This window comes from Engraulis encrasicolus, chromosome 5 (genome assembly GCF_034702125.1).
Source record: "Engraulis encrasicolus isolate BLACKSEA-1 chromosome 5, IST_EnEncr_1.0, whole genome shotgun sequence".
Classification (NCBI taxonomy): domain Eukaryota; kingdom Metazoa; phylum Chordata; class Actinopteri; order Clupeiformes; family Engraulidae; genus Engraulis; species Engraulis encrasicolus.
In genome coordinates, this window is record NC_085861.1 from 18,944,335 (window position 1) to 18,963,294 (window position 18,960).

Genomic DNA, 18,960 nt, shown 5'->3' on the forward strand with positions numbered 1-18,960 from the left:
AGTGGGGGAGATCTTCAGATCTTCTGTACTTTTTTTTCTTACTCAGACTGATTTAAGAAAGAAAATTGCGCCTGAAGTGGCCCAACCGCAGTACTCATCTTCCCCCTGCCCCAAGCTGTGCAGCGAGCGGAGGCTGGTAAAAGCTGCCAGTAATGGCCCTGGAGACGAGAGCTGGGTGCGGAGGAGAGACTTGCTCTGCCCTGGCTGGCTGGCATCCTATGAGAAGACTTCCTCCGTCTACTTAACACATTGTGTGAGTCACACGCTCACATACAGTACATACACAGTCATCTCATCAACAGCTCTCCACTTGCACTTCTCCTCTACTGTTTTTTTTCTTCCTGTGTTCCTTGCTCCTTTTTCTCTCTGTCTCTCTCTCTGTCTCTCTCTCTGTCACTCTCTCTGTCTCTCTCTCTGTCTCTCTCTCTCTGTCTCTCTCTCTCTCTCTGTCTCTCTCTCTCTCAGCAACGTGTGGATTGAATGACAGTGAAAAGTAGGAAAGAGCTCCTTCAGCTTACCACAGTTTGGCAGTTATGATGACGGCCGCGAGAATCAGCACCGATGAGATGATCACCGTGACATAGAACTGAGGGTCCACTGGAGAGAGAGCGAGAGAGAGAGAGAGAGAGAGAGAGAGAGAGAGAGAGAGAGAGAGAGAGAGAGAGAGAGAGAGAGAGAGAGAGAGAGAGAGAGAGAGAGAGAAAGAGGGGGAGAGGGGGAGAGGAAGACAGACAGAGAGGAAGACAGACAGAGAGAGAGTCAGGTAGGAGGGAGAGAGAGAGAGAGAGAGAGAGAGAGAGAGAGAGAGAGAGAGAGAGAGAGAGAGAGAGAGAGAGAGAGAGAGGGGGGCAGGTAGGTAGGAGGGAGAGGGAGAGAGAGATTGGAAAGAAAGAGAAGAGAGGGGGAAAAGATAGAGGGATGAGTTCAGGCAAAGTGGAGAAGCCACAAGCTCCCGTATTGATCGTATTGAAGACTGCTCTTTGTGTAATTTGAGAATAATCAAAGCTCTGCTGGACCATGCATTGTCGGCAGCACAAATCCATGGGTCAATACCAGCAAAATACAGGCAGAAGTTCTCTGTGCTTTTTGGAGGAAAACAACAACCCTTTCCCCCTCCCGAAAAGGACCACACACCCCCAAGTCAAGTCCCTTTCGAACCCTTTGCCTTGCCTTGCCCACCTTCCTCCATCTCCTCGCCGGGGTCCGTTCTGCTGTCGTCAGTGCCCACGGCGTCCTCCAGCGAGGGGAGAAGCTGCTCAGTCTGGGTGGTGGGCAGGCCCTGGTGGTGTTGGCGCGACCAGGCCTCCGCCACCTCCGTGGACACCTCGGCTTCCTGGCCGGGCAGGAAGTGCTGCTGCGTCTCGTCCTCCAGGGACTGGGTCGGACCCCACACCACGGCCCAGAGCGGAGTGGGCGTGGCCTGGGCCGTGACGGACAGCTGGGCGGAGCTCAGGGCCTCAACCACCTGCACAGAGCCATGGAAGTACAAGAGTTCAGCCAATTCCATTGACCTTAATCAAACATCTTCTAGTAGAGTAAGATCATTCAAACTCCGCCCACCCAGTGCAAAGGAGTGCGCTAAAGCTTGGTCTCCTAAGGGGGCATTGTCCCCTTCTTCTTTTTGTCTTTCTGTGGCATTTGGTGACGGCTTGCATGAGAAGTGCGATACCGCTATCTACAGTGCCAAGGGAACTCCATTCATTCTCAACTGTAAGTCTCCAAAGGTCTCCTAACCGAAGGTCTCCTAAAGGGGCGTTCACCTGACATCACATGGATCCAGGAAATGCACGGCTTGAAGTATCTTACTCGACTAGAAGATGTTTGCCTTAATGTTCCATTTTTTTATACAACAATGGCGGCTCAGGACGGCTCACCGAGCCTTTGACCAATAGTTCCATTAGTTCCTGGAAGTGGCCATACAACACAGAAAGTCAGGTGAAGGTAAAAGTAATTTGTTTCTACTTAATCTTTGCTTGTTATACAAGTATAGTGATTCTTAGTGAATAGAAAGCCACTGCATGGAACTATTTGAATCTACGCGAATCACGTCACCAACCGACTTCCTGTACAGTACTGAATTCCATGGCTCTGCACCTGCATGTCGCTGATCTCCTCCCACTTCTGGTCGTCAGGGTCGCAGCGGGTGGGGCACGTCACCACCGCCACCAGCAGGAGGCAGTAGAGCGGGGTGGCAGGAGGGATGGAGCTGGTGGGGGTAGGGGTGGCGGTAGGGGTAGGGAGTAGGGAGGTGATGGGGATTCAGTCAGAGATCAAAAAGAGGAAGGGGGGGAAAAACAAGCACAATAGGAGAGTGTAGTCAGTCAACAGATGAAAAATAAACCCTGGCTCCTAAGGCAGCCCTGGACTCAGTCATCTACAACACACAGTCAGAATGAGTGACAAGGAACATGTCTGAAAAACTGTAAACAATGACAGCTGGACAGGTGTCATCTATCTTGTGTATTTGTGTGTATCCTTGTTTCCATCTTTCTCTCCCCCCCTCTCTCTCTTTCTCTCACTCTTTCTTACCATCGCTCCATCGCTTCAGTCTTTTTCAGTCAGCCTTTTCTCCACCTATCATCTCTTGCAATACAAAGAAAACCAACAGACAGAAAAAAAACAAGGAGACAGGAGAGATTTCTTTTACACACCCACCAAACAAGGCACTGATCAGACGCTTGTAAAGAATATCCTCCTGTCATTTCTAAGTCTTGCATTCAGACGCTCAGACACGCACACCCAACATCACACACTCACACACACATCCACAGACACTCTGGAAGAGGAGCAATATAAAACTAAAATTCACCCTCGATTACACACGAAATGAGCCCCCACACATAAAACCATGCATCCATCCATCACAGGTACATGCGCAAGTAGCCTTTTACACAAGCACACACACAAACACACCTGTGCACTCCAGACTCCCAATGTTGGCATGTGGCTCCCATATTTCTTGCATTTAGCCAGCAGTCACAACCCCGCAGACAGTCAATAAAACATACCTGGACACATCAAAAGCATGCAGACACACACTCAAGACATGCAGACACTCCACAAACACCCTTGCAGACACATACTGACACATATACACACTCACACACACACATACAGCACGCAGATCAGTTGGCATACCTACCTCTCGCGGCTGAAGCAGGGGAGTGAAGGAGAGCGACTCCGAGAGGGGGAGATAGGGAGAGGGAGTGGGAAAAAGCATTGGTTGCCTTAGCGACAGAGACATGAGCAAGCGAGTGAGAAAGAGAGAGAGGAAGAGAGAGCGAGTGAGGAGGGAGCGAGCGAGTGAGTGAGTGAGCGAGAGGAGGAGGGAGGCTGTAGGAGAAAGATTTAAATGCTAATTATGCTTTTTAACTGGTTCAATTAAAAGGACAGAGAGAGGGAGAAAAAAATGGATTTTGAAGACCAAAATAGAAAGACACAATAGAAAAAGGAAGGACTTATTAATATTCGTATTTGATAGCGAAGGGTAAGAAGCAGGTATTAAATTATTTTCAGTGGGGAGCAGGAAGATTGGAAAATCGAGAACCGGGTGGGAGAACATGCTGAGAGAAAGAGAGAGAACGCAAAAAATCAATATACATTAATTTAGTCAAGGACAGGTTGAGAGTAGTGATGAAGAGTGCAACAGATATTTATAGACAGCCACGACAGGCATGATAAATATTTGGAGACACACGGTTCACAATTTGGCAGCTTTATTGCAAACAACAGGCAACATTTACATGGAACACAGTCTGCTGCTCGCTAGTCGCTACGCTCTCCCCTCCTCACATCTCCTTCGCTCCATATGCCTTTTTCTCCATGGCCCCTCACTCAATCTGTCACACTTCACTCCCCCTCGCTGTTCCTTCACTCTCTGTTCTTTTTTTTCTTCTCCCTGATTCCTTCTTTGTCTTCCTCTCTCTCTCTCTCTCTCTCTCTCTCTCTCTCTCTCTCTCTCTCTCTCTCTCTCTCTCTCTCTCTCTCTCTCTCTCAGTCTTCAGTCCGAGTGGCCTTTCCCTTCTCTCCTCCACTCTCTTTCTCCACCCTCCTCCCTCGTTCTTCTGTCTGATGATGATCCTCTCCTCTCCCCTTCGCGCGTCTCCTCCTGGTCCCTCTTCATCGCTCTGAGGTGTCTTCTCTCTCTCTCCGCTTCAGTGGCGGCGTGCTGTGGCGCGGTGCGGTGCGGTGCGGTGCGGTGCGGTACGGTCAGCCTCCTCGGCTGTCACTGGAGAACGCATCGCAGCCACGAGGAGCCAGAGACCACCACCTCCTCCACATCAGCCACGTCCCCAGGCAGAGAGTCCTCCTCACTATAGCCTACCACAGAGAGAGACAGAGAGAGAGAGAGAGAGAGAGAGAGAGAGAGAGAGAGAGAGAGAGAGAGAGAGAGAGAGAGGGTGAGAGAGGAGGAGAGAGGGAGAGATGGAAGGTGGAATAGATATGGAGGGGACAGAAAGAAGGAGAGAAAAGACAGGAATGGACAGATAGTGTCACAAGAGAGACAAGAAGAGAGTTGGAGAGAAATATATGTGCGAGAAAGACACAAAAGAAAGAAAGAAAAGAAAAACAGAAAGAAAAAATAGATCAATAGATGGAAAAGGACAGCGAGAGGAAAAAGAGAACATAAAAAAGACAGAAAGCAGAAAGAGAAAAAGACAGAAAGGGACACACACAGACAGAGGGAGGAGATAGGAAGAGACAAAGGGAAAGAACGTGTGAGGAACAAAAGTGTGAAAAAATGTGAAGAGACAGGGAAAGAGAGCGATATGGGTAGAGAGAAAGAGAGAGAGGGGGGGGGGTAAATAAGGTAAGGGAAAGGAAGAGCTTAAGTGCGGGTCCTCCTTGAAATCCCATTGCAAACACATTCCCACAATTATAATCAGGCATCCGTACAATTATGAGTATGGAGGGGCAGCTTGATTGAGATTGTAATTATGCTCATTGGTGTTCCGTGCTCTTTCACTGCCTTAACTGGTAATTAACCCAGCGGGGAAGGAGGGGAGATATGGAAGCTAATCCTGCCTATCCTCCGTACATCCATCCCTCCGCTCGCATCGCACGCAGGGCCCCTGCTAAGTTTTTGGAGGCCCTAAGCATAAGTGTTCAGGAGAACCCCCCTCCTAATTAAATAACAATACATTTAGTATTTAATAGTAAGATACTAATATAGCTATTATAGTAATATAGTAGTAGAGTAGAGTAGAGTAGAGTATCGTTTATTGATCCCAGGGGGAAATTAAGGTGTCAAGTAGCATACACACATAAATAAAGACATTGCCCACAAGACATAACACACATATTTACACATAAAATAATCATATATAGCTCACTGTTGCATACACTGTTGCATAGTAATGGAGTAATATAACTAATACATATATGTTTTGGAATGTAATTCAATATTTTTTCATGACGTTCTTTAGTCATCTCAATTAAATAAGAGGCCCCAATTTTGGGGGCCAAGGTGGTTGGTGTGCCTGCCCCAAGCACTCTGCTTACGTCTAGCGGCGACCCTGCTCGCACTCTTACCATCGCTCTCCTCCACATCCCCCTGCTCCACATCCCCCTCCGAGTCCTCTTACCATCGCTCTCCTCCACATCCCCCTCCGAGTCCTCTTACCATCGCTCTCCTCCACATCCCCCTCCGAGTCCTCTTACCATCGCTCTCCTCCACATCCCCCTCCGAGTCCTCTTACCATCGCTCTCCTCCACATCCCCCTCCGAGTCCTCTTACCATCGCTCTCCTCCACATCCCCCTCCGAGTCCTCTTACCATCGCTCTCCTCCACATCCCCCTCCGAGTCCTCTTACCATCGCTCTCCTCCACATCCCCCTCCGAGTCCTCTTACCATCGCTCTCCTCCACATCCCCCTCCGAGTCCTCCTCCACATCCCCCTCCTCCACATCCCCCTCCGAGTCCTCTTACCATCGCTCTCCTCCACATCCCCCTCCGAGTCCTCTTACCATCTCTCCTCTCCTCCACATCCCCCTCCGAGTCCTCTTACCATCGCTCTCCTCCACATCCCCCTCCGAGTCCTCTTACCATCGCTCTCCTCCACATCCCCCTCCGAGTCCTCTTACCATCGCTCTCCTCCACATCCCCCTCCGAGTCCTCTTACCATCGCTCTCCTCCACATCCCCCTCCGAGTCCTCCTCCGATTCCACCAGGGAGGTGTCCAAGCGGCAGTCTCGCCTCACCAACACGTCGCCCCTGTACAACACGTGCCAAAGCCAGAGTGTTATAACGCGGCGGCAGCTAAGGCCATTCATCACAAGCCCAGGGTGAAACACCATGGGAAGGGGGAGAGTGAAAGTGTGTGTGTGTGTGTGTGTGTTGCACATGAGTACACACAGGTGTGTGTGTGTGTGTGTTGCACATGAGTACACACAGGTGTGTGTGTGTGTGTGTGTGTGTGTGTGTGTGTGTGTGTGTGCGCACGCACAATCACACGTGCAAGCCTATGTGTGTGTGTGTGTGTATGTGTGTGTGTGCGCGCATGTGCAAGCCTATATGTGTGTGTTTGTGTGTGTGTGGGTGTGTGTGTGTGTGTGTGGGTGTGTGTGTGTGTGTGTGTGTGTGTTCGCACAACATTAGCAGGCAGCTTTGAGGGACTTCAGAAGGTCTTCCCCTTTGATTATCAGCTGGAAAAATTAATGCTGCTAATGATGCAACCCACTGAAGACAACTCTGCAAGACAAGAGAGCCCAGCCAGACACACACACACACACACACACACACACACACACACACACACACACACACACACACACACACACACATACGCACAAACACACACACACGAGTGCACGCACGCACACACACACACACACACACACACACACACATTTACACACACATGGGCACACACACACACACACACGGGCACACACACGACACGGGCACACACACACACAGTAGGTCCCCTTGCCACAAGCACACACACACACGAACACACTCACAGGCACACACAGAGGGGCCACTTATGACTTTCTAAGAAGGAAAATCCCGCGTAATGAATGTGGGGTATTAGCAGATCCATCCCTTGGTCATCACTCAACTCCCTGCAGCTCATTAAGGAGTATCAGCTAAGCAGACGGTCAATACACAAATCTGTCATAGAAAAGGTTAAACTGATGCGGTCATTGATTAGCTAGACAGGCGACAGACTGGTCAGAGAGGGAGAGAGACAGCGAGAGAGGGAGAAATAAGAGAGGGAGGGAGAGAGAGAGAGACAGAGATAGAGAGAGAAGTGGAGAGAGGGAGGGAGAAAGAGAGAAGGGGACGTTGAGAGAGAAAGAGAGATACTGGAGAGAGAGAGAGAGAGAGAGAGAGAGAGAGAGAGAGAGAGAGAGAGAGAGAGAGAGAGAGAATGAGAGAAAGAGAGAAGGAGACGTTTCAGGACTCTTCTCTTTAATTATACACCATTCGGCCCCATCTCATCTCGCCGCAGGGCTGACTTCCTTACTTGTGCTTGGTCTTGGACGGGAGCTGCTCCCAGACCGTCAGCTCACGGCCGCCCGTCACCCAGCGGTGGTCTCCGCTGGCAGTGCGCCACGCAGCAAAGCAGAGGATTCTGGGAGTGTCGGGCGGGAGGACGAGGGAAACCAGGTACCTGCACTGGGGGAGAGTGAACACTGCAGGGGGAGAGAGAGAGAGAGAGAGAGAGAGAGAGAGAGAGAAAGAAAGAAGGAAAGAGACGAACAGAAAGAAAGAATGAAAGAAAGAAAGAGACAAACCGAAATAAAGAGAGAGAGAGAGAGAGAGAGAGAGAGAGAGAGAGAGAGATATTAGGATCTTTGTGAGTGATCTGTTAGGTTAAATTCAAATTTTGGAAAGAAGACCTCTTCAGAATGCCTTCACAGTGCTCACAGTTCAGAGTGCTCCCTCCAGTGGCCAGATCGAAGCAGGAGCCAATCAGAAGGCCCGATAACTGATTGATGCAATCTGTCACTCCGGCCGTGCTGCTGTGATTGGTCACTCGGGACACAGAGCCTGTGAGGGGTCATGGGGGAGGGGGTGGGGGTGTGTGGAGGGGAAGACAAAGTGCTGCGTCAGCGTTTTCACTCAGGCCAAGGGCAATTGTTTGGCGTCATTGGTAATCGTGTCGGCAAGGGGCAGCGATAGTGTGAAAAGTGGTATTCACACAGTCTTCGCCCCAGTCGACCACTGACCGTATATATTACCACTGCAGAACGACCTCGGGGGCCGTGGTGACAGCGAATGAGTTGCTGTCAGTGAAGCGTGGTCTTACGGGACAGATTCACCAGAGCTGCTAGTGCTGCCCGTTGTCAAGCGCACGCGCTCCAAAAATGATGGATTATTCAATGCGCTCTCTTATGCAAATCATTTAAACACTGCCCAAGGGAGCAAGGCAGCGCATAATGCTGGGACAATTTTGTGAGTCTAGTAAAAAAAATAAAAAAGGTGTTTATGGGTACATCAGCTTTAACAATGATTTTTTCATAGAGCCACAACTCACAGTCCAATTTAGGCGCTCATATTAACAGTCGTGAGTGACTTTATAATTACTTTGGCTCTTTGCCAGGTAATTTAACTTTCAGGTTAGATAGAGACTTAATGAGATATTTCTCTGTCATCAGTTTTTATGACACAATCAGTGAGGACACGCTCACCTGTGACTGTGCAAAGTGCAATGCACCAGAGAAGAGTTATTTACATCATGCACGGTGACCTTTCACACTCAAAGGCAAGGCGGTCACGACCGCATGCACCAGCTAGCCGTCACACACTGCGCAGCACACATGCCTCCAGTCTGAGAAGCATATGGTGTTGTGGAAAAGACCGGCCGAGGCACCAGGCTGCTAGAACAGAGAACAGCAGCCAGGTGTCTGTGTCCAAGTGTCTGAGTGTGTGACTCACCTGTCCTCCAGTCCAGGACCCTCACGCTGGCGCGGCCACAGGCCATGAAGACGCGGTCACCACGGGGACTCAGGGCCAGATGGGCCCCCCCGCCACACCCCGTCACCGAGGGCCCCCAGTCCTGGAGGCGGTGCAGGGGAGTGTGGTGTTGTGAAGGATGCACCTCCCACACGCACACGCCCCCGTCTGCGGAGCCGGAGAACACCAGAGGGCCCTGGGACTGCAGACCAGATGGACAGACAGAGGAGGAGGAGCAGAAAAAGAGGAGGCGAGAAAACACATTAACCTTTTCTACAGCAATGTACTATACCTCTGTCCACTGTACCACTGAGACAAGCTGTCATATGCAGAATACCACAGGACCTGGGACTGCACACAAGACAGACAGAGAGGGAGGAGGAGCTGGAATTGGGGTAGATGACAACGGGCACGATCGTGATGAAGCAGTGCTGCTTTTGCTAGGTAGCACGCATGCGCACTTTGCCAGTTTGATGCATTGTCAACCACAATGCATCAAACTGGCAAAGTGCCTAGCAAAAGCAGCACTGCTTCATCACGGATGTGCCCAACATCACACACACTGTATGGAACACCGGCTAACCCTGTACTGTACCATTTTATTATTATTGTTATTATTATTAATGTCTTCCATTCTATTTTTATCTGATTTTTTCTATATGTTAAATGTTCAAAGTTAAATGTTCGGTTGTGATTTATTAATTAATCACTTTATTGTTACTAGTTCATCACTGTCCTGTCTTGCACATTAATGTCAGTCTATAAATGTTAGCGTCTATGTCTATGTCCTGGCATGGTATAGAGAGAGAAACGTAATTTCATTTTCCTTGTATGACCTGTGCATAGGAAGAAAGTGACTATAAAAGCGGACTTGTCTTGACTGGGACTGCAGCATAGGGAGACAAATTGAGAAAGTAAAAATCCTGTCATCTCTTCTCTATTCCGCCCGTACTCTCTCAACAATTCATTTGAACAATTTGCTCAGCTAGATGGGATCAGGCAGTTCAGCTAGCAAAACAAATATTGTATGTCACAGGGACTTTTACTGTCTTTTTTAAGGGCTTTTGTGCCCTTTTATTATTTGATAGGACAGTGGAGAATAGACAGGAAATGTCTGGGAAAGAGAGCGATGGGGGAGGGCCGGGAAATGGCCCGGGCCAGAACCGAACCTTAGAATCGCCGGTGTAGCAGGCCAGTGCCTTACCGTTAGAGCAGTGGTTCTCAAACTTTTTCAGACCGAGGACCACTTTGTCCCCATAAAAAATGTTCAGGGACCACCTGTCAACTGCATTGACAGTTGAGGGGTGTTAATCTGGCACTACTAATTTTGATGCCGATCACTCACTGTTTGTTCACATTATACAAGCCTGTCTTATTGTGGTGATAATAAGACTTCAGCTTTGTTTAGCTTTGTAATTATGTTAGGCCTACAAATATAGCCTACTGCTAGCTTGTCTTTGGAAAAGTAGCAATCCCCTCGCGGACCACCTGAGCTCTGTCGCGGACCACTAGTGGTCCTCTGATCACACTTTGAGAATCACTGCGTTAGAGACACACACTGTAGGGCCGGACTTTTACTTTCTGATCATGGGATATCTCTATGGACTATAGAAACATGAAACATCACAGGTAAGACTGCCTTCTACAATGATGTGCCACTGTAAAAAACTCTATGGTGCTCGACTGTCGTTGGAACAAGCACCTCCCTTGACATTCCCATTTCACTAGTGTGACAGTCCTCCACTCTGTGAAGTGGAAAATAATCAGGGCAGAAGGAAAAACTCTTTAATGGACTTCTGTCATTGTCATTGCACCTCCAGTACCAAACTCCACTTGAGAAGTCATACAGACAGCTGATTGTGTGGAGGAGAGGGGGTGGGTGGCAATCCATAGCCTCCCACAGAGCAATTTGCAATTTTTTTCCTCAATTTCCAATGCTATTCACAAATTCAATATCTTACTTTTTCAACCCCAAATTGGACTGGACTGAAGAATTACGGGGGAACGAGGCAGCTCAATACTTGGCTGCTTGAAAAGTTTCCTTGGAGAAACGAGGGAGAGAAGAGAAGAGAAGAGAAGAGAAGAGAAGAGAAGAGAAGAGAAGAGAAGAGAAGAGAAGAGAACAGAACAGAACAGAACAGAATATATAGAACAGAAGAGAAAAGAGTAGAAGAGAAGAGAAGAGAAGAGAAGATAAGAGAAGAGAAGAGAAGAGAAGAGAAGAGAAGAGAAGAGAACAGAACAGAACAGAAAAGAACAGAGGAGAATAGAATAGAATAAAGTAGAGTAGAAGAGAAGAGAAGAGAAGAGAAGAGAAGAGAAGAGAAGAGAAGAGAAGAGAAGAGAAGAGGCGAAGAGAAGATGATTAGGACAGGAGAAGAGTATAGACAACAGGAGAAAAGAAGAGAAAAGAGAAGAGAAGAGAAGATGCAAAGAGAAGAGAACAGAACATAACAGAAGAGAGTAGAGGAGAGTAGAAGAGAAGAGAAGAGAAGATGCAAAGAGAAGATGAGAAGAGAAAATGATTAGGACAGGAGAAGAGAAGAGAACAGGAGAAAAGAACAGAACAGAACAGAACAGAACAGGAGATGAGAAGAGAGAAGAGAAGAGAGAAGATAATAGGAGAGAAGAGGAGAGGGGCCTTCAAGTGAGCAAGAAAGTGCAGGCAGCTGCTAGGCAGCTCTCTCTCCCTCTCCCTCTCTCCCTTCTCTCTCTTTCTCTCTTTCTCTCTCTCTCTCTCTCTCTCTCGCTCTCTCTCTCTCTCTCTCTCTCTCTCTCTCTCTCTCTCTCTCTCTCTCTCTCTCTCTCTCTCTCTCTCTCTCTCCCTCTCCCTCTCTCCCTTCTCTCTCTTTCTCTCTTTCTCTCCCTCTCATTCTGTCTCTCTCCCACCTGTAGTGCGGTGACTGCCTCCCGGTGTGCGTTGACTGACTGACAGTTCTCCATGGACTGCCAGCTCCACGTCTGAACCTTGCCTCCATCTGGGGGGAGAGAAACGGCGCAGGGTGATGCTAACGTCAGCTGACAGTCAGGGCAGAAATTAGCGCACACCTGAGAAATGCAGCGCTGACTGTCTCTTCCCATCATGGCCCCTAACAGGTTTGGCCTGCTTTACCCCCTCCCCACCCCTCCGGCACTTTCACAAGACAGCCACACAGAGACACTCAGGGGCATGCATACACTCTCTCTCCCTCTCTCTCTTTCTTGCACTCTCTTTCACAGACACAGACAAACACACAGACACAGACAGCATTCTACACACACACACACACACACACACACACACACACACACACACACACACACACACACACACACACACACACACACACACACACACACACAAATACACAAATAAACAAACACAGCATTCTACACACACAAACGCACACACCACCGCTGCCAGGATGCAAGCGCGAGGTCTGCACAGTCTCTCAAGCACCACTGCAATCAGATTGAATTAATATTCCGTCTAACAAAGACCACCCCCCCTCCCAGATTCCCCTTCCCCACAACAGTCAAACACCTTCTCACCGCCACTCCTCATCTGACTACTGAGCCATTACTTCTCTTTACATCCTTATCTTGCTTTTTATCGTCTCCTCAAACGCTTAAGAAGAGGAAACACGAATGCATTAACACACATAAACACACTCTCTCTCTGTAAAAAGTCAGTCTAGCCCACACTTAAGCATGCACATCCGAAAAACCCAGGCAGCAACACAAGAACGGTCAGATGCAGTAGATTCCATCCCTCACACAAACACACAGACACAGACACAGACACAGACACACACACACACACACACACACACACACACACACACACACACATACACACACAGACACAGACACAGACACACACACACACAGATCAACAAACACACGAACACAACCCCTCCATCCCTGTCTTTCTCTCCATCTCACCTGATCCAGTGATGATGTATCCGGGCCCCTCGGGAACGAAGCAGAGAGCCGTCACGGCGTTGAAGGTGTAGATGGATTTGACACACTGCCCTGCAGACAGCACACAGCATGGGCATGCAGGTTAGAGACTGGCCATTTCCCCACACGAGGCTGCCTGTGCCTGGCACTCTCTTCCTCCCTTGGCATGCTGCCGGTGCCGGTGTTCTGTCGATATGGGCTCCCAGGCTGTCGAGATGAGCTACCAGTAGCCTAATTCCACAGTGGCGTCTACCGATTTACGCTGCCTCGTCGAAGTAGTATACCTACATTTTCCTCCATGGAGAGGTTTCTTTTTTCTTTTTTTTAAAAGATATTTTGTTTGGTCTTTTTGATTTCATTTATGACAGGACAGTGAAGGTGGTGACAGGAAGCGAGAGGGGAGAGAGAGACGGGGAAGGGCCGGCAAAGGACCCGGGCCGGGAATCGAACCCGGGTTAGCTGCATGGTAGACGCGTGCCCTACCGCTTGGCCACGGCAGGGCCCCATGGAGAGGTTTCACTACGAACTCATCTCGACGAAGCAGCCCATCTCGACAGAACCCCGGCAGTGAGCGGGCAGGCCACGCGGGCACCTGTGGAGACGAGCTGTCAGAATGCCGCCACGATATGGGTCACATTCCGACATTCCGACGACAGCTTGTTTGGGGAGGCCTGATCTATTGCCAACTATACAGTAGATTGTTTCTTTGTTTGTGTCATAGTGCCACTAGATTTCCAGATATGAATCACTCTGGGCTCCATTTTGTTGGTTTGTTAGGGGTTGTTGGAGGGGAGATAGGGGCATCATATTTGGCAAAAAAAAATAAAATCCTACCTGTGCTCAACACCCAGACTCTCACACAGCAGTCACTGGCGCCACTGAGGATAAACCGCTCCTTTTCACTGAGGTCCAAGAACCGTGCTGAGTGGGAAACAGACAGTAATAGGAGAACAGAAAAGAGGAGAGAGAGAGAGAGAGAGAGAGAGAGAGAGAGAGAGAGAGAGAGAGAGAGAGAGAGAGAGAGAGAGAGAGAAAGAGACAGGGGGAGAGGAGTGGAGTGGAGTGGAGTGGAGTGGAATGGAATGGAAGAAAGTAGGGAAAGCCGTTAAAAAAGCTAAAAAATTAAACAACCGAGAGCAAGGTTAGCACGTCCATGACGGAGATGAGAACAGAGCATGAAAAATTGAGGCAAATTCTCTAGGGCCGAGTGTAGACCATGATATTCCAATTTATCTGTGAGCGTTTCGCTCATTCGAGAGGCCTTGACTGGTAACTGCCATGAGGCACTAGATGTGCAGTGCTGTTAATGACGTCTCACAGGTGAAGGGCTTCACAATCACAGGCCATGTTTTCGCTGTTTTGTTTTAATGGTTCTCATCAAGACAATGTGAACAATGCTGAAATGGTGTGTGCAATGGAGCTAGAAAGTGACGTCACTTCCCCCGATTTCATGGGACCTCAACGGCGTTTTTAGCCGAAAATCGTAGCATGTAATCCAATGGCGGTATTAAAATGGCATTTCGATCCCCTTCGAGTTGTGCCACGAGCTCCATATATGTTGTTTCTGATATTTTTGCCTAATTTTTCGTATGAACCCCTAAACTTTTTAGAAAGCTGTGTTTCTTCACATTTTTCATGCCGACGGCCTCGGAACAAAACATTGATACTTCTGCTTGAATAATCTTTATCTATCCTCTTAAACAGCATATTTGGAGCCCAGCGCATATCATGACTGAGATCAGAAGATATTTACTCGCTACCATGTTGTTAGATGGTCAACTGAGGTCCCGTGAAACGCGGAACTAAGGGGCGGGACTTTCGAGCTCTATGAAAAGCTTGGCTTACCCATTCTCCGGCAGTACTCTGGAGGGGGAACACCGAGACAGGTCACCCCACCACTGTGACCCCCCAGATTGCGCTGCTCTGTTGCCGTGGGAACATGCCACACTTTAACTGTCGTATCGCGGCTTGAAGAGAAAGAGAGGATCAGGAGAGGGTTGGAGGGTTGAAGAAATAAAACGTGGGGGAGGAAATGGACAGACAGACACGATGAGGACCAGAGAGAAGAGAGAAAGAGGGAGAATATATAAAAAGATTGGGGATAAATGAACAAGTTATTTATTTCAATTTCACAGACAGGTGAGAAAATACTGAAAACTCAAGAGTGACAAAATGCGCATTTCATTTCATGTGGAATACCTGCCAGAGATCACAAGGTTGTCCACGGCAACCACGCACGTGATTATGTCACTGTGACCCTCGAGAGTGCGGAGTCTGAATTTTGTCGCTTCCCAAGAGGCTTTGAGGGATGAAAACTCTGATTCTGAAACATGAGAGTGACACGTTGAAATGAACATGGTGGGAGCTTTGAGGTTGTCTCTCTCTGAACTCACGAGTGCTGGATTAATCCCAATTTAACGTATGCAAATGAGATTCAAAAACTGGCCCTATGGGCAGATTATAGCGGGGGCCTTCTTCAAAGTGCGCGATATCAGCGGCAGCAGACGGTCTGTGTTTTGTGGGCTCTATTGTACGAGTTTAACATCAGACCTTTCTGTTGTAGAGGGCTGGCGGTTTCTGTGGGGGCTGCTGGATTGTCTTGTGGATCTGCATCCTCTTCCGAGTCCCCCTTCCCCTTCCCCTGCCCTGCTCCTGTCCCTGTCCCCGTCTCCGTCTCTGGGGTTGCTGTTCTCGGAACCTTTGGAGCTGGTGATGGAACACTGGAGACCTCAGGGCTAAACACCAATCAGGAAAATGAAACAAATAATCATTTAATAAACAAAAAACTTCATTGATCATGTAGGGAAGATTTCAAGCATGCACAAGAAAGTTGTTGATACATGTTTATAATGTGTTGCTGGCTTTATAACGGTTACAGAGGGACATGCTTTATAAGCATGGTTTCAGATAATGTGATCACAAAATGCATCTATTTTTGTCATTAAACACATTTGCATATAGCCTAGTAAACACATAGCATATTTTTAGAAGCTTTTGCTTTGGATTCACAGGTAAAGGGATATCATCAAAGCGGCCAGTATGGTGTCTCCCTTTAATCGACATTGGCACAGCCTAAATGGAGAAAGCCTAGAGGTGGATTATGTTTGCTGTTCGTTCCGGTGACTTATGTCTCCCGTCTGAACGACCCTCGGCGAAGGAAGAATAACTCTTACACTTGTCTCTTCATCTTCTCACTTTCGTCTCCCACAATGCTTTGGGGTTGCTGTGGGCCACAATGTTGCAGCAACAGCTCAGCCAATCTTGCGCGAAGCTCCGCCTTTTTGGAGACCTGGGAGACAGAGATGAAAACAGGGATACAGAGATGAATAAAGGGATACAGGAGGGGAAGCCGATAGGGAGGGGGACACAAAGGGGTCAGTTATCCTGGGCCCAGGGAGGGAGAGAGGGGGCCCCAGAATACAGGGATACAGAGGTGGATACAGGGATACTGAGATGAATACAGGGATACAGGCAGGGAAGCCAAGACAGGGGGGGGGGGGACGACAAAGAGATCAGTTGTCCCAGGCCCAGGGAGGGAGAAAGGGGGGCCCAGGATACAGGGATACAGAAGTGGATACAGGGATACTGAGATGAATACAGGGATATAGGCAGGGGGGACAAAGGGGTCAGTTTTCCTGGCCCAGGGAGAGAGGGGGGCCCAGAATACAGGGACAAGCCGGGAAGCCGACGGGTGGGTGGGTGGTGTAGTTGTCCCAGGTCCAGGGAGAGAGGGAGACCAGAATTAGGTTCTCATTACATAGTATGTATTGAGTGGGGGGCCCTTTCAGATGATTTTGTCCCGGGCCTGGCCAAAGCTGTCAGTGGCCCTGGATAAAGGGATGGATACTGAGATGAAACCAGGGATATAGGGCACTCCAGAATCTACTCACCTCTACGTGCACACAAACATCACAACACGCACATGCACGCGTCCCGCGCACACACACACACACACACGCACACACATACACACACACACACACGCACGCGCACGCACACACACAGATCTGGATGCAATGTGTGCAGTTTACCACCAGTCTGTTTGCAAGCTGAACATTTTTAGTACATTACTTGTGTCTAAACATGTACATTTGTAGGGGCTTTTGTGTCTTTACTGTTGATAGGACAGTCAAGAGTATCAGGAAGAGAGTGTGTGTGAGAGAGAGAGATGGAGCAGGCTGGGAAATGGCCCAGGCAGGCCGGACTCAAACCTGGTTCCCCATGGGCATGCAAACCCATATGTGGGGGAGCTTAGCACACTGTGTCAGAGTGCGCCCCAACATACAGCATTTTAAAAATCTGTTGTCACTCAATCTTAACATAGAAGCATTCACTGATTGGCATTTCTTCTGCATGCTATGCACAATGTGTAAATATTGATGGGTAATTAGCTGCCTCATTTTATTTCTTTGATTAATGCCTAATCCTTATGTCATTCTAAAATGTCCTTAGTAGTATGCCTATTCATTTTTGGCTTTGTCTTCTATGTGCTACAGTAGGCCAAAAGCAGTTTCCAAAGCAGTTTGATGAGTTTAACACATCACTCTCAATTCAGTACAGCAGGGGTCCCCAACCTTTCTGTGTCTGAGGGCTACCAAGGGCTACCCGAGGGCTACTGAGGGCTACCCGAGGGATACTTTTGTTCGAAATCCTCTACTGATGTCTTGGCATCATTGTCAAATCACACTATTATTGAATGGTCATTTGTTTATAGGATGTAAAGAATAAATAATCTCATATTTAAATTCAGAAAAGCATTAACTTTGACTAAAATCTGGTAGTTGTCACTGTTTATTAACATCCTTGGTGGGCACCTCAGAAGCTCCTGGAGGGCTACCTGGCGCCCGCGGGCACAACGTTGGTGACACCTGCAGTAGACTGACATTATGTTACAGCAGCATTAGTTATGATGACAAAATGATTGTGTAGGCAGCAGTAATAGGTTCGGGCTACTGCTCTACCATTGGCAGTCAGAGACAGAGTAGCCAATGGCAATTCGGCAGGCTACAGAACAGGCTGAATTTGTGTCCCTACGATTAATATATTGCTAGAATAGAAAACCTACAGTATGGGTTAGATGAGCTAAACTAGAATGAGGATTCTGAATTCGACCAGAACAGGGACAGAGAGTAACACCACCTCAATGACGAATTGCAATGGGAACAACACAAACACCGCACCCAAACTAAATAACGTGTTCCAACAATGGAGCGCCAAATATGAATAGTGCGCTCAAACAGCTGAGAGTGGGTGGGTTATATGAGTTAGGGGCTACCCATGAACAAAATCACGGAGGGTTTATCAGTACCTTAACTCTTTCTTCTGTTGTTAGAGAAGCCTTGATCTCCAGATTCTCAATCTGCCTCAACTTCTTCTGCAGTTTCCTTACCTCCCCCATCTATTTCGCCGTATACTTATTGCATTAACCTAAATTTGTTTCTATGCCCCCTATTCCCTTTTCACGTGGGGCTGAAATGAATGTGTCGATAGGCAACAATCACGATACAATCGACAACAATTAATCATAGCCCTCCATCGGACTCCACAGACGACGTGGCGAGTTCTACAAGACAACTACACTTGCCGGTGTGACAAACTATCTGGTGTTCCCGTAACAAGTGTGAGAAACCACAGCGATTGGTCACAAATAAACTCTATTTATGTAAATTCAGAGTGACATTTCCATAAGACCAATCATCGTTGGTTCTGACAACTGGGTGACCAATTGTTATGGAGACACCAGATGGTCTGTCACACCGGAAATACAACGCAAGGGTCTGACTATCTAAAGGAAATAAGGATAGTTAATACGATAGCAAAACAGAGCCATGGCCCTGAACCAAACCTACTGGCGAAAGAAAAGTCGATAAAAGCTGCAAAACTAGCATGTTGGTTATTTGTTCAATAAATCAAATAATGCATTGACAAATTGAATGCACCATTATGAACAAAACGAAAGAAAACAAAGTGGGTGTAAAATAAGGGTATAATCAGTTTCCCCCCTCTTTCCTGACATCTCACATAGACTCCTAGAAATAGGATTGCAGCTAGTACTAGACTAGACTGTAATAGAATAGAATATAGCCTTGTTGTTAGTAGAATAGAATAGAATAGAAT

General features: G+C 48.1%; 2 protein-coding genes across 2 annotated transcripts in view; both read right to left on the bottom strand.

Moving 5' to 3' along the window:
- pianp (PILR alpha associated neural protein) overlaps positions 1–3,616 on the bottom strand; it is a 9,992-nt gene extending 6,376 nt beyond the window's left edge. Inside the window, exons 1-4 of the mRNA XM_063198850.1 lie at positions 2,530–3,616; positions 2,095–2,206; positions 1,180–1,465; positions 519–597 (exon numbers count right to left, since the gene is read on the bottom strand). Coding sequence (XP_063054920.1) covers positions 519–597; positions 1,180–1,465; positions 2,095–2,206; positions 2,530–2,540 — 488 coding nt within the window. The 5' untranslated portion in view covers positions 2,541–3,616. The remainder of the gene's footprint in view (positions 1–518; positions 598–1,179; positions 1,466–2,094; positions 2,207–2,529) is intronic.
- A 309-nt stretch (positions 3,617–3,925) lies between these two features.
- On the bottom strand, positions 3,926–18,478 carry si:ch211-154o6.3 (uncharacterized protein LOC563854 homolog). Its single transcript, XM_063198846.1, has 13 exons — positions 18,152–18,478; positions 16,017–16,132; positions 15,394–15,578; positions 15,043–15,166; positions 14,689–14,810; positions 13,678–13,764; positions 12,826–12,915; positions 11,791–11,879; positions 8,884–9,103; positions 7,873–7,995; positions 7,469–7,637; positions 6,122–6,213; positions 3,926–4,320 (listed from the first exon to the last, which is right to left on the bottom strand). Exons 1-13 carry the CDS (start codon positions 18,239–18,241, stop codon positions 4,226–4,228), a joined length of 1,602 nt encoding a protein of 533 aa, XP_063054916.1. The 5' UTR covers positions 18,242–18,478; the 3' UTR covers positions 3,926–4,225.
- Between the last annotated feature and the right edge of the window lie 482 nt (positions 18,479–18,960).

Excerpts from the sequence above, each read along its gene's own strand:
- si:ch211-154o6.3 (XM_063198846.1), bottom strand. The coding sequence starts at position 18,241 with ATGGGGGAGGTAAGGAAACTGCAGAAGAAGTTGAGGCAGATTGAGAAT. Across the intron at positions 13,765-14,688 it reads AGAGTACTGCCGGAGAATGG|CACGGTTCTTGGACCTCAGT; the intron begins GTAAGCCAAGCT and ends TTTCCCACTCAG. Across the intron at positions 11,880-12,825 it reads ATACATCATCACTGGATCAG|ATGGAGGCAAGGTTCAGACG; the intron begins GTGAGATGGAGA and ends CTCTCCCCCCAG.